Source organism: Eucyclogobius newberryi, unplaced genomic scaffold (genome assembly GCF_026437365.1).
Source record: "Eucyclogobius newberryi isolate DKJ021-1_F unplaced genomic scaffold, fEucNew1.0.hap1 SCAF_11, whole genome shotgun sequence".
Taxonomy (NCBI): Eukaryota; Metazoa; Chordata; class Actinopteri; order Gobiiformes; family Gobiidae; genus Eucyclogobius; species Eucyclogobius newberryi.
Window position 1 is genome coordinate 10,611,737 of NW_027315735.1, and position 14,667 is coordinate 10,626,403.

The 14,667-nt window shown below is 45.1% G+C and overlaps 1 protein-coding gene across 1 annotated transcript; it reads right to left on the reverse strand.

Annotated features, from left to right (window-relative positions):
- Window positions 1-788: 788 nt before the first annotated feature.
- LOC140349421 (ETS-related transcription factor Elf-2-like) lies at window positions 789-14,441 on the reverse strand. The gene is made up of 9 exons (XM_072435738.1): window positions 14,153-14,441; window positions 8,396-8,479; window positions 7,613-7,862; window positions 7,302-7,406; window positions 5,691-5,813; window positions 5,546-5,626; window positions 4,852-5,044; window positions 4,548-4,778; window positions 789-1,523 (listed from the first exon to the last, which is right to left on the reverse strand). The coding sequence occupies exons 2-9, from the start codon at window positions 8,468-8,470 to the stop codon at window positions 1,079-1,081; spliced, it is 1,503 nt and encodes a 500-aa protein (XP_072291839.1). The 5' UTR covers window positions 8,471-8,479; window positions 14,153-14,441; the 3' UTR covers window positions 789-1,078.
- Between the last annotated feature and the right edge of the window lie 226 nt (window positions 14,442-14,667).

The window sequence follows — 14,667 nt, forward strand, 5'->3', positions numbered from 1 at the left end:
ATTCTGGCCCTTTGCTTATGACCTACAAGGAGAATGCTTAATTGCTCTAGGGAGGGACGGACGAGACTAGGTCCATGGGTAAAGATACAAAGCGCCACACATCAGTCGTCGTAAAAGAAACATACGCTCAGCACAGACGTGTGCAGTTTGCAGAAAGCGCGCAGATATGGGAACAAATCAATCCAAACGTGATGTGTCCATCTCGGAGACGCCTGTCATGCTGCAATGTCAAATAATAATATTGTATTTCTGTATTTTCTTTGTGATTTTAATGCATTTTTCCTGCTGTGTGAAGCACTTTGAATTGCCTTGTGTATGAAATGTGCTCTACAAATAAACTTGCCTTGCCTTAAAGCAAAGTTATCAGGGCCCACTGCACGGATAAGGCCTACATTAGATCTGGACTGGAGAACTGCTCTGTGGTGCAGCAGGTGCAGCAGGTCCTTCTCAGAGATCGCCTGAACATTACAGGCCCTCGGACACTGCAAACCAGGGGAAACTTTGCGCTCATGGTTTGCATTCACACTGTGCCATGTGCTTTCCCCTGCAGCCCTGGGACAGTATTGGCCCCACACAGACCCCTGTCCCGTAATATGCGGGTCAGGAGTCCTCTACTTGACCTCTTGCAGAGGTGTCTGGCCACAAGAGGGCTCAGTGTACGGGATCCTGGCTGTCCCACTCTGGGGACGGACTGTTCATTTGAAATAAAAAAAAGTGCTGCATCTGTAAAAGGCTGAGATTTCTAAACACGAAACGCATGAGGGCAAGAACAAAAGCACAGTGTACACTTTGGTCACATATGTATTTTATAATACAGTTAAGTAAAATCTACTTCATTACACAGTACAGAAAATAGTATAGGTATTTTGAAGGTGAGCCCATGGTTCTTAGTCCCTTTTGGAGGAGTAAAAAAAGAGGCGTCCTGCTGGACAGTGCGAGGGACAGAAGGACTAAACTAGGTCAGATACATGTAGCGAGTATCAAAAGGCTCTGTACAAAGTCTCATTAGGCATTATATTCAGCGGATTACAAAAGTGTATGTACAAGTGCGGCTGTGACAGTCTGAGTCCTGCAGCTCTCATGACGTGGGGGCCTCTGGGGGGCCCTCTGCAGACTCTGTGTGTGTGGACGGGGCAGGGGACACCTGCACAGAGAGCTGGGGCAGGGGCTGGGGCAGCGCCTGGGCAACAGCTGCAGGTTTGGCGAGGATGAGCTGAGGAGGAGGCCGGCCCGGGGCCATTTGCACCGTGGCCGTCTTGGCCTGAAACAGCTGTGCGAGCGTGCCTGAGGAGGTGGCCTGCATCAGCGAGCTCAGCTGGCTGGCCGGGATGGTGATGATGGTTATCTTGTCCCCGGCTTTAGAGGCCCCGGGCAGCACTGTGGGCAGAGTCTGGATCACCAGCTTGGGACTGCTGTTAGTGCCAGCCACCGATACAGGGCCCGAGGCCGTGGTGAAGAGGGACGAGGAGTTTAGGGTCACCTGACCTAAGGAGTTCATGACCAAAGGCATGGCTCGGATGGGCCTGTGGAGGAGAGAGAACAACACAGATCAGAACAGAGAGAACAACAGAGAGAACAAAAATTACCCTCAGCTCTATACGATACTAAACTAGGGATGTCAAGATTTACAGTTTTGTTTTTATTAGTGAGGATATCAGGATACAGTTGGTTGATCCAGGGGTTCCCACACTTTTCAGGTCATTACCCCAAAATAAGTGCAACCGATCTGGGACCCCCGCTGCCAATTGAAATTGCCGTCATCATTTCAACCTGCATAACGATTTAAAATCAGGTTTAATTTCAGGTTTAATTAATAATGTGTTATTTTAACAAATTTCACTAAAATATATCATTTCCAATAAAAATATATATTAAGTACATCTTGAGGCCCCCAGCTCTTGCCTCGCGACCCCCACAAACCAGTGGGTTAATAGTGGGGGTTTGGAAGCGAGTTAGGCAGGGCTTACAGTGAAAAAGAATCCTGAGCCTGCGCTTGCTGCAGCTGGGCTGTAAGACACATTGGAGACTTTTATAAAAGGTGGAACCCGTGTTCGCGTTTATTCTGTGTAAACTCCTTGGGTCAATGTTCTTCTTTACGTTTACGCACGGTTCAGTCTTTCAATGCAGAGGTTTTCCGTTGTCCAACAGCTGCACCCAGAGCTTTGTGCGTTTGGTTCTTTGACACAGAGTGACTGCAGTTCTTTAGTTCTCCAGGGACTTGATCCCGCTCTTGGAGCGGTGTGTGCTCCGTGGGGGCTCCTGGTCCACCTGTAGAGACCCTTCTCTCCCTCTCTGAGCAGCGAGTCGCTCACAGGTGTACTTGTACTTGTACTTGTACTTGTACTTGTACTTGTACTTGTACTTGTAAAACGTGCTGGGTGTAGGCGGACCAGTGTAGTTACCAAAGGGCCTCTGGGCAGTAAATTTGACCTACGTCACAGGCTGCACTCACATCCACACATAAACTAAGGCTTGTCCACAGAGTGGGGCCATTCTGAATATCCTTGGATGTCCCCGGGGGTTAAAGGTCGATGGATATCCAAGCAACACTTGTCATCTTAAATGTGCTTCCAAAGCCAGGCGCCAAAACTAATGTGAGTCAACATCTTCCACCGCACTTTGTCCAAGTAAAGGTTAAAAAAGGTCTAAGGCCGCAGTTATTTTATTACTTGGTTTACGGATTTTTTAATTAAATATATTGAACAGGCGGGCAAAATATAAATATAATTTCCAAAGATTTTTTCTTCCTTGTTTTCCCCAAAGGCACCACGGGAGGAGGGGGGGACGCGACACGCAGGAGCGTGTAACAGCAGATTTAGCGTGGTTTGCATTGGTAGAACTGACACTGTGCATCCTTAGTCATGGCAAAACGCGCTGGAGAAAATGTGGTAAACGAGTTTAAAATGTGTATTTGCGATATAAAGGAGTTAGCGCTGCGCCTAGCAGACAAGGAAACGGGCGCACGCGTCTTCTCATGCTCTCCCGGGGCTGCGCGCAGGGACGGACTCGCTCAGTCACAAACTCCTGCAGGATTTTGACGAAAAATTGCTTCACACGCTCCTATCTTTTGACTTAATACCGCTTTTTAATATTTCATTTAATGCCATTTTGCATTGTCTGCGGTACTTTATTAAAAAAAAAATTAAAAAAGATAATTATTTGTTTTATTTATATTGTAGAAATCAATAATCTAAGTGCGGCGGATCCATAAACAAGTAATAAAAAACTAAGGCCTAATCCACAAAAGAAAGCACAACGAGGCTCACGGCCTCAAAAAATACCATCTGGAATCCTCAGTGCACGCCGGAGAAATATTAGTCCGGCTCGTGAGTCAGCGCTGAGCCGCGCTACCAGGAGAGTCTATGGCTCATTCTCCTCTTTGTGCCTCATGATACACCACAAACGATGCCTTTCGCCAGTTCACAGAAATGTCACTTTTCTTCTAATAAGACTGGTATACAAGCTATTTACATGACCTGTTTCAGAAGCAGAATAAGGTTTATTGCCATTGTCAATTAACATAATTCACAAACATAGGAACTTGCTTTGGTGGAGGGAGGTGGTCCGGCTGGTGTCCTGGTGCAGCAGTAACAACCTGGAGCTCAACGCCCAGAAGACAGTGGAGATGATCGTGGACTTCAGGAAAGTCACAGTCCCCCAGTCCCCCTCACCATCACAGACTCCCCCATCACCACTGTGGACTCCCTCCACTTTCTCTGCACCACCATCACCCGGGACCTCAAGTGGGAGCCCACCATCAGCGCCCTCATCAAGAAGGCCCAGCAGAGCATGTACTTCCTGTGGCAAAGCTGCCAGCGCAGATGATGGTGCAGTTGGGGCTGTTTGGGGAGACGTGTCCTGAGGTGACGTGTACGTAAAAGCCATCTCCAAACAAACGCACACAAATGCCTTTCTACGCACTCTCTGCCACATACATACTGACACTTTGACCCCAACACCGACTGCGCCCAAGACTGTCCAAAGGGCTGGAGGGCTTTAGCTGCGGTGAACATGTGGATCAGGTCAATCCACCCAGAATGTCAGGCTGAACTCATATTAAACAAAACAAAAGGACTGTTTTTGAATCTTGATATTTGTTGAACAAACTCTTGAGAATCATCTGGTCAGGACACGTCAGGTCTGCGACGCCGACAGACGGACTTTGGCCTATTTTAGCAGATTTACGGACCATTTTGTTTTTTATAACGTACACACAGAAACGCTTTGTGTATTTGAAGACGGGGAAGAAAGTCTGTGCTTTTCTCTGACTGGATTTAATATCCGTTTGATTTCTCAGCATGTTCCTGTGACACCAATCGGATCAGGACTCAAGTCAGAGGGATACACAGGCAGAGCCAGGTGAATAAAATGGTCCTATGTCTTTAAATTTATTATTTCAGAAAAGAAAAGTTTTGCATTCATGAATATGTTTGTAGCTATAACTTCTAAAATACACTGCATATTTCAAAAATAGAACTAAGTGTGAACAATGGTCAAATGTGTCCTGAGGTGTCTTGTGACATCCCTAGTGCAGTGAGCAGTCTGACCTGGCCGCGGCATTGGCAGGGATCACGGTCACGTAGGTCTGCTGAGGCTGAGGGCTGGAAGTCAGGGTGCAACTCCCTTGCTGGAGAGCTAGGTGCTGAGCGGCCTCTGCATCCTCTGACTCGGCAACCTCCTCTTCGTCGATGACTCGGATGTTCTTGGGCATCTCCTTGAACTGGTAAGCCAGGCGCTGGCCCTCCACCTTGGCCAGGATCCCGCGCTGGTAGTAGTACCTGCCAACATGTGAGGAGGTTAGAGCTGCAGAGGCCTGAGGGCTTTTACTAAGTTAAAGTGAGGAGTGCTGACCTCAGCGCCCGGCCCATGGTCTCATAGTTCATGTCGGGCTTATTCTTGTGCTTGCCCCACAATCTGGACACAGCTTTGGAGTCCACCAGCTTGAAGATGCCCTTGTCTCGTTGCATCCACTTGATGTAGCGAGGACACGTGTTCTTGTCCTGCAGCAGCTCCAGAAGGAACTCCCACAAGTATGTTGTGTTCCCTACAACACACATTCAATATACATACAACGGAAACAAAATGAAAGATTAAAACAGAGAAAATACACAGAATAGTTCATTGTGACCCATATGCAGCAAGATCGTCTTGACTCATGATAAGACACAGACATGACAATTATTGATCAATATCCACAGGTGTATCAAATAAAAGATGTATGATCTTCTGAAACGAGACCCATTAGATCTTAAACAATCACAGATAAGAGCTTTTGGTTTATTTAACCAGGAAAGTCCCACTGAGATGTAGCATCTTTTTCAGGAGAGTCTTGGCCCCAGAGGGGAGGAGCTTATTGTACATGTTTTGAGTGGAAACCGGAGAACACAGACATGGGGAGAACATGCAAACTCCACAAAGAAAGGGCCGCCACCACCTGGAATTCAAACCTAGGACCTCGTTTCTGTGAAGCGAGAGCATTAACTGCTGCACAACTGTGCCCCCTCCTCCAGTGCCCTGTGGGCAGTGGTGCTGCTGCTGCACTGACCTTTGCCTTCTTTGGGCCTCTTCTTGATGCCCAGGTCAAAGGAACCGTTGGAGGCTGGCTGGTGAGTTTTGGGCTTGCGTCCTGTGACACATACATGATGAATACACGAGTGTCTGAGCAGATTAAAGAGTAAAGAGAGGCTCACCTCCTTTCTTCTTCTTGGCTGAGGGCTCACAGTCAGGAGCCATAGGAAACGGCTCCTCCTCCTCCTCCTCCATGGGTGCACATTCTGTGGACACCTCCACCACAGTCTCCATCATCACATCGTCTGCTGACAGACAGACAGAGTCAGTCCACTGGGCCACAGAGCACACACTGTGACATGGGCACGTCATTATGAGGCATTTACACTGCAGTGATTGTTAGCCATAAAGCCTGTGAAACTCAGGCAACTTGCATTAAACTAGATACTATCAAAGTCGCAATTATGTAGCCATACGTGGCCTGTGTCATCCTCCAGGGAATGTACAATATCTGTCATCTCCTGCATTCTAGTGCATGTCAGACGGTAAACCAACACTGCACAAGAGCATTGTGATGAACTGGAGGCTGGAGCCACTTTGTTTTAGTGTGTTGCTAAAACACTTTCTGAATCTGCGCGGCAAACAAAGCAAGTGAACATGTTGAATGTCTTCAGTCGTCTGCTCATCAGTACGGTGTGTCTCCTCTCGGGCGGGGTCAGCTGAGCCCAAACTGTCCTCTGCTTTACAGCTTTCTGTGTCACTGCAGTGTCTCCTTTTTACAGCACATCTACACCAGGGGGGGGCCAAACCTTTTTTCACAGAGGGCCACAAACAACCTGACAATTAGAGCTGGGTTGAAAAAATAGATTTTCCGATTTTTAATCGATTCGCATATTAATGACCGATTCGTACGTCCAAAGATCGATTTTTTATTTATTTATTTATTTAATATATATATAAATATATATATATTATAATATAAATATATATATAAATATATATATATATATATATTATAATATAAATATATATATATATATATATTATAATATAAATATATATATATAATTATTTATTTAATTTTTTTTTTTTTTTTTAAATTCAAATTATTTTCTACATTTCCCTCAGTGAACTTCAATCTACCTTCAAGAAAGATAATTCAGGATTCCTGGCTTATCTTTCTTGAAGGTAGATTGACCATTAATCAGTCTTCCATCAGTAACTACCAATACTTGTAAGATTTGCTGTTTAATATTGACTTAATACTAGTTTGAAAATGTTGCTTCTCTACACAGTCATGAAGTGAAGGAAACGGTTCAAATACATTTTTCATTTTTAATAACATTAACCCCCGGATCGAATCGAAATCGGATCGAATGGGATCTGAAAAATCGAAAAAAATCGATTTTGAAACGTAAAAATCGGAATCGAATTGATTCTTGAAATTTGAATCGAAACCCAGCTCTACTGACAATGAAGTGAACCATTCAAAATGTTGCATTTTACATTTATATTATTTAGTACTGATGCACCTCCACAACTTTAATACAATTTCGAACATTAAAATTAGATTGGTATAACATGAACACATTTTTACAGTAAAAACTACTACTTTTTGTCATTTGGGCCAACTTGGCATGAAGCCAAAAAAAATGGTCTGAGGGCTGCATTTGGCCCCTGGGCCACAGTTTGGACACCCCTGATCTACACAAATCACAGTGAAGGGCTCATGTTGAGTTGCGTGTGTTTGGTGTGTGTTGATGGTGATGGTGCAGCGCTTGTGTAGACTTTACCTGAGCCGCGCTCACTGTGCAGCCCGGGAGACTCCATGTGCAGGAGAGCTTCTGCTGCTTCAAACGTCTTATCGAAACACACCATGTCATGAGCCGACATCTCCACTGTGGACACACGAGAGGAGGGACAGTGCTCCAATCAGACATCACATCTACTTACACATTTAATTAATTATTTAAATGTATTTCATTTAGAACGCTCTTGTAAATATACAATTGTTAAATTTGTGATGTGTAAAAACTATGTGAAGATCACAAACTCTGGTCTGTCTCCAGTGTACGCCCGCTCCACAGATGAAGACGTTACTCACCGGTGTCGGTCACCTCAGTGACCACCTCAGTGACCACCTCCTGCTCCTCAGCCACGTCCTGCATCAGGTAGGTCTCATCTCCGTACACCACCACCTGGGCAGAGTAGCACTCCTCCACCTGGGCACTGGGCACCTCCTCCACGATGACAGCGGGACAGTCATCGTCCTGCAGCACCACCGTCTGCTCCACCTCTCCCTCTGAGCCCGTCACCAGCACAGCCTCCACCTCATCGTCTGCAGCCTGCTCACACTGCACACACAAAAACTGTTAGAACATCCTGAGCACTCACCAACACCTACAGCCGACTGACACCTACGGCCGGACACCTACAGCCTGAAGACTGACCAGGACCATGGTCTGACCTACAGCCTGAAGACTGACCAGGACCATGGTCTGACCTACAGTCCATGATGCAGCACTCCTGTTGGTCCCATTGGTCAGTCTTCATGCTGCTCACACAACTACATGAATCCCGGTCATATCTCTGGAAGATTGTAACATATGACACGCCTAAGGCAGAGTTTGTTTATTATGCAAATTAGGCATGCGCTTTAATCTCAGCTTCTGTGGTTTGCCTGGGCCTCAAAGGATTGGTGTACAAACTTATAAGCACACAGAAATTCTAGAAATATATTATAAACTATTTATGAGGTATGAAGCAGAAGAGCCTGAGAGTCCTCTCCTCTAACACCCCCAACATGAAGCAGAAGAGCCTGAGAGTCTGGAGCTTGTTTTTCACCCTCTTCTGCTCATGGTCCTGGCTGAGCACAGCTTCTACGTACCGGCTGGGCCTCCTCCACCACGGTGACGTACTCCACGATGTTCCCTCCGCTGTCGGACACTACCACAGAGGTCATCACTCATTCCTGCAGCACAGACACAAACACTTACACTTCTGACAGACACTAAATGCCTTGTAAATAAAAGCCTTGTACAGAGCAGGTGCTATAAAAACTCTTATTCCAGCACATAATGAGCACATAATTAACTGCTTTAATGGCCTGTATTTTTTATTGAAATATCTACTAATTTTGATGTTGTTTTAATCATTGTACAATATATTGAAAAAATATGGACTTTGCAATACTGGTTAACACTTTGTCAATATTCCAACATTGTTTATTGTCAAAATGTAACTTTAAATGTCATATTTTATCCTTCAGTCTGTTACGTTTGTGTTCAAGTTTAAGTTCTTATGATACCTACGGTTTGTTGAAATAATTTTATTAAACATAAAGCTTTTTCTCTCATATTGTGTTCTGAATCGTCTGATCAGGCTCTCCAAAGCACTTCAGAATCTCACGTCACTCGCTCATTACATCACGTTTATGCACAACTTTGTGCTCGAGTAAACGGATAAAGATTGATGTTTTATCAACATCTAACTGGACTTCTCACGCCAGCAAGACTCTTTCAAAAGAAAATGTCAATACTCGAGATAACAACGGACCCATTAATTTAGTTATGAAAAATTATAACTTGAAAAGGACAACCAACTTTAATAATATAAGTATAATTAGTATAATGAAGGGTGGCAAAGGCGGTTAGCGCTCTTGCCTCCCAAGAAGGAGATCATGGGTTCGATTCCCGGACCAGACCAACATTGCATGATCTCTCTGCGTGGAGTCTGCATGTTCTCCCCGTGTTACCGTGGGTTCTCTCCGGGTTCTCCGGCTTCCTCCCACCGTCCAAAGACATGCATGTGTTGTGACTCTAAATTGGCCCTAGTGAATGAATGTGCGAGTGAACTGTCTGTAATGTCTATGTCCCCCCTAAGGCCCGAAGTCACTGGGATAGGCTCCAGTCACCCGCGACCCCAAAAGGGAACAAGCGGTAGAAAATGGATGGATGGATGGATAGTATAATGAATTAACTAAATATCCTCTTATTCCTCACAAACTGCTGACTAATTACCAACATAGGCCTATTTCAGTCTTTTTTGTCAATTTGCATTCAAATTCAAAGTCAAGTTGCATTTAAATGTCAACTTTGAACAAAATCCTATTGAAAAATCATAATTCTTGTCAGAAAAATCTGTTTTTCACAAATGGTGCAGCTCTGGCACATACATAAGGAGCAGTGCTGTCACATTTAAGGCCTTTATTTTCAGGGTTATTAAATGGTGGCCCGCAGGCCATATCCAGCCCACTTATCAATATGGACCCTGGGCCGGACCACATTGCAAGGAAGTCTGAAAAACACATAATCTCTGGCCCACTGTGTACAGCAGCAGAGGTCCATGACGGACCCTTTGTCTGACCATATTGCCCAGTAAGGAGAGTTGGTCCTAAGTGTCCCTGTGGTAGTGGTTATTCAGGACCACTGGACTGTGATTATGGTTTGGACTCACGCGCTCCGGTCCCGGTTACACCTCACGCGCTCCAGTCCCGGCAGGCTGAGAAATAGATTAGGGGTTAGGGGGGGCCCCTATCTAAAAAAGTTAGGGGCCCCCCAGCAATTTCAGGGGACCAAAAGCGCGGTATTGCGGTGTCGTAAGAACAAGATAAATTAGTTGTTTTAAACCTCGTTATTAGCATGTAAAACAATTTAAAGTACTTTTATATTTTATTTGATATGAAGGAAGAGCACAAATACTGAATTCCTATAAACCAGAGATCATGATCTTTCAATACTGTTTAATTTAATATAAGGTTTCTAAGATACAAAATAAATACTGTGTACAACATTTGACACAAGGAGATCTTATATGTTCTGCAGCAGGAATAAATAAAATCACAGTTTACAAAATAACCTGAGTACAGACACAGCGAGGAGATCTTATGTTTTTATAATAAATATTCTGAATCAATCTTCTCAAATCAAGTATCAGTATTGTTAAAATAGTAGCTTCATGAACTTTCGTTCAATGAACGCGTTCAGGCACAACACTGCCGAGTACACCCGAACGCGACCCGAACGCAGCGGCCAATCAGATGCCCGCTTTCATCGAAATTAGATCACGGCCACCGCTCGGCCAATGAGAAGCGAGAATACTGCCAAGTGGCATGTCTGTCAAAATGAAACTTAAGAGATGAAAATGCTCCAAATATGGCCAAATTACTAGTTGAATCTTGATTTTTTTCCCCCGAGGAATTTCGATACAGGGGCACGGGGCCCCCCTCCTAATTCAAACCCTGTGCCCGCCAGTGATTTGAGGGACTAGGGGCTACGGGCCCCTAGGGCATACGGGCATTTCGCAGCCTGCCGGTCCCGCCTCCCGCGCTCCGGTCCCGCCTCCCGCGCTCCGGTCCCGCCTCCCGCGCTCCGGTCCCGGTTAAACCCGCTGTGACCTACAGTGTGTTTAGTCTTGGTTCAGGACTAGGTCTCCTTCTTAGAGTCTGGAGAGAGCAATGTTGGTTTATTTTTATTTACCTGAGTGAAACAATCGATTTCTGCTGAATTGTGTCATTGAGAGTTGTTTTTGTATATTGGCTATAAATAATAAAATTGTGGTGCAGTTTTGTAGTCCGGACCCCAGCAAATTGCCTCTGAAAGGACTTGCATTGAACCCAAACCAAATATTGGCCAAAAACATAGCTAACTCTAGAGAATTCATTTTTGACATCTTAATTTAATGCTTCTGCCATGTTTGTTATTATAAAATATAATATAATTTTTGGATAACTAACATTATTAAAAACAATTCTTTTATTGGACGATTAGTCCTGATCCTGGTCACTGCCCTGCGCACTGAAGGTCAGCGGTCCTTATGGACAGCACATTTAACACAGGGACTTACATTAGAACATGCAGGACTAACATTAGAACATTAGAACGCGCAGGACTAACATTAGAACATTAGAACATTAGAACGCGCAGGACTAACATTAGAACATTAGAACGCGCAGGACTAACATTAGAACATTAGAACATTAGAACGCGCAGGACTAACATTAGAACATTAGAACATTAGAACGTGCAGGACTAACATTAGAACATTAGAACGTGCAGGATTAACATTAGAACATTAGAACGCGCAGGACTAACATTAGAACATTAGAACGCGCAGGACTAACATTAGAACATTAGAACGTGCAGGACTTACATTAGAACGTGCAGGGCTTACATTAGAACGCGCAGGACTTACATTAGAACGCGCAGGACTTACATTAGAACGCGCAGGGCTTACATTAGAACATTAGAACGCGCAGGACTTACATTAGAACGCGCAGGGCTTACATTAGAACATTAGAACGTGCAGGACTTACATTAGAACGTGCAGGGCTTACATTAGAACGCGCAGGGCTTACATTAGAACATTAGAACGTGCAGGACTTACATTAGAACGCGCAGGACTAACATTAGAACGCGCAGGACTTACATTAGAACGCGCAGGACTTACATTAGAACATTAGAACGCGCAGGACTTACATTAGAACGCGCAGGGCTTACATTAGAACATTAGAACGTGCAGGACTTACATTAGAACGTGCAGGGCTTACATTAGAACGCGCAGGGCTTACATTAGAACATTAGAACGTGCAGGACTTACATTAGAACGTGCAGGGCTTACATTAGAACGCGCAGGACTTACATTAGAACGCGCAGGACTTACATTAGAACATTAGAACGTGCAGGGCTTACATTAGAACATTAGAACGTGCAGGGCTTACATTAGAACGCGCAGGACTTACATTAGAACGCGCAGGGCTTACATTAGAACATTAGAACGTGCAGGACTTACATTAGAACGTGCAGGGCTTACATTAGAACGTGCAGGGCTTACATTAGAACATTAGAACGTGCAGGACTTACATTAGAACGTGCAGGACTAACATTAGAACATTAGAACGCGCAGGACTAACATTAGAACGCGCAGGACTAACATTAGAACGCGCAGGACTTACATTAGAACATTAGAACGTGCAGGACTTACATTAGAACGTGCAGGACTAACATTAGAACGCGCAGGACTAACATTAGAACGCGCAGGACTAACATTAGAACGTGCAGGGCTTACATTAGAACATTAGAACGTGCAGGACTTACATTAGAACATTAGAACGCGCAGGACTTACATTAGAACGCGCAGGACTTACATTAGAACGTGCAGGACTAACATTAGAACGCGCAGGACTAACATTAGAACGCGCAGGACTTACATTAGAACGCGCAGGACTTACATTAGAACATTAGAACGCGCAGGACTTACATTAGAACATTAGAACGCGCAGGACTTACATTAGAACGCGCAGGACTTACATTAGAACGCGCAGGACTAACATTAGAACGCGCAGGACTAACATTAGAACGCGCAGGACTTACATTAGAACGCGCAGGACTTACATTAGAACATTAGAACGCGCAGGACTTACATTAGAACGCGCAGGACTTACATTAGAACGCGCAGGACTTACATTAGAACGCGCAGGACTTACATTAGAACGCGCAGGACTTACATTAGAACATTAGAACGCGCAGGACTTACATTAGAACGCGCAGGACTAACATTAGAACATTAGAACGCGCAGGACTTACATTAGAACGCGCAGGACTAACATTAGAACATTAGAACGCGCAGGACTTACATTAGAACGCGCAGGACTTACATTAGAACATTAGAACGCGCAGGACTTACATTAGAACGCGCAGGACTAACATTAGAACATTAGAACGCGCAGGACTTACATTAGAACGCGCAGGACTTACATTAGAACGCGCAGGACTTACATTAGAACGCGCAGGACTTACATTAGAACGCGCAGGACTTACATTAGAACGCGCAGGACTTACATTAGAACATTAGAACGCGCAGGACTTACATTAGAACGCGCAGGACTTACATTAGAACGCGCAGGACTTACATTAGAACATTAGAACGCGCAGGACTTACATTAGAACATTAGAACGCGCAGGACTTACATTAGAACATTAGAACGCGCAGGACTTACATTAGAACGCGCAGGACTTACATTAGAACGCGCAGGACTTACATTAGAACGCGCAGGACTTACATTAGAACGCGTAGGACTAACATTAGAACATTAGAACGCGCAGGACTTACATTAGAACGCGCAGGACTTACATTAGAACGCGCAGGACTAACATTAGAACATTAGAACGCGCAGGACTTACATTAGAACGCGCAGGAGCTACAGGTAAATAAAGTGACTCGTCCTACAACTACAGCGCGTGTTGGCGCGGGTGGGCGGGGTTTGTTGGGTCTGTTTGGGATCGTGAGCGGCGCTGCCCGCGGTGAGTCTGCGGTGTCTCTGCTGTTTACTTTGAGAGCGGGCTAACGCTAGCATTAGCTTCAGGCGGCTAAAGCTAACACTCTTCTGAAAAACTTACCAAACTTCAAAACGCGCCTCACGTTGTCACAAACTCTTGCATATTTGGCAGGATAAGGAGCTGATATCGCTATGAATGCGCATCAAAGTTTGGAAACTATTGCATGAGATGGTCATTGTTGGGTAACAGTTAGCAAGCTCCAGACAGACGCAAGTTTAACACATAAAGTTGGTTAACGTAACACAGCGGGGGAAGAGTAAGTTAAGTACGTACAACAGATTCTAGTTTGTTGCGTACTCTCTCCATACCTTGTTTTGCTCTGGCCAGTGACAAAAGTAAGCTCCGTCCAAAGCTAGTTACTCGGGCCTGCGCCGTTAGCCTGTCAGCCGAGGCCGCGGCGCTCCTTCCTGGCTCTTTAGCCCGTGTCAGAAGCACTTGTGCCGGTCAGATCTGCACATGTGAGCCGAGCCCTGCAGGAAAGTGAGATTCTGAGCGTAAATATGAGCTCCAAGCGCGTTTTTCTGTGTTTGTTTCAGTGCGCACCGCCTGCTCTGCGCTAAATCCCCAAAGCTCCACTGACGGATCCAGAGGAGACTGACGCACACAGCGTGCTGACGTCACAGAGGCGGAGCTCATAACGCCCCCAGAGTCCTCCAGGAGGAGGAGGAGGAGGAGGAGGAGGAAGAAGAAGAAGAAGAAGAAGAAGAAGAAGAAGAAGAAGAAGAAGAAGAAGAAGAAGAAGAAGAAGAAGAAGAAGAAGAAGAAGAAGAAGAAGAAGAAGAAGAAGAAGAAGAAGAAGAAGAAGAAGAAGAAGAAGAAGAAG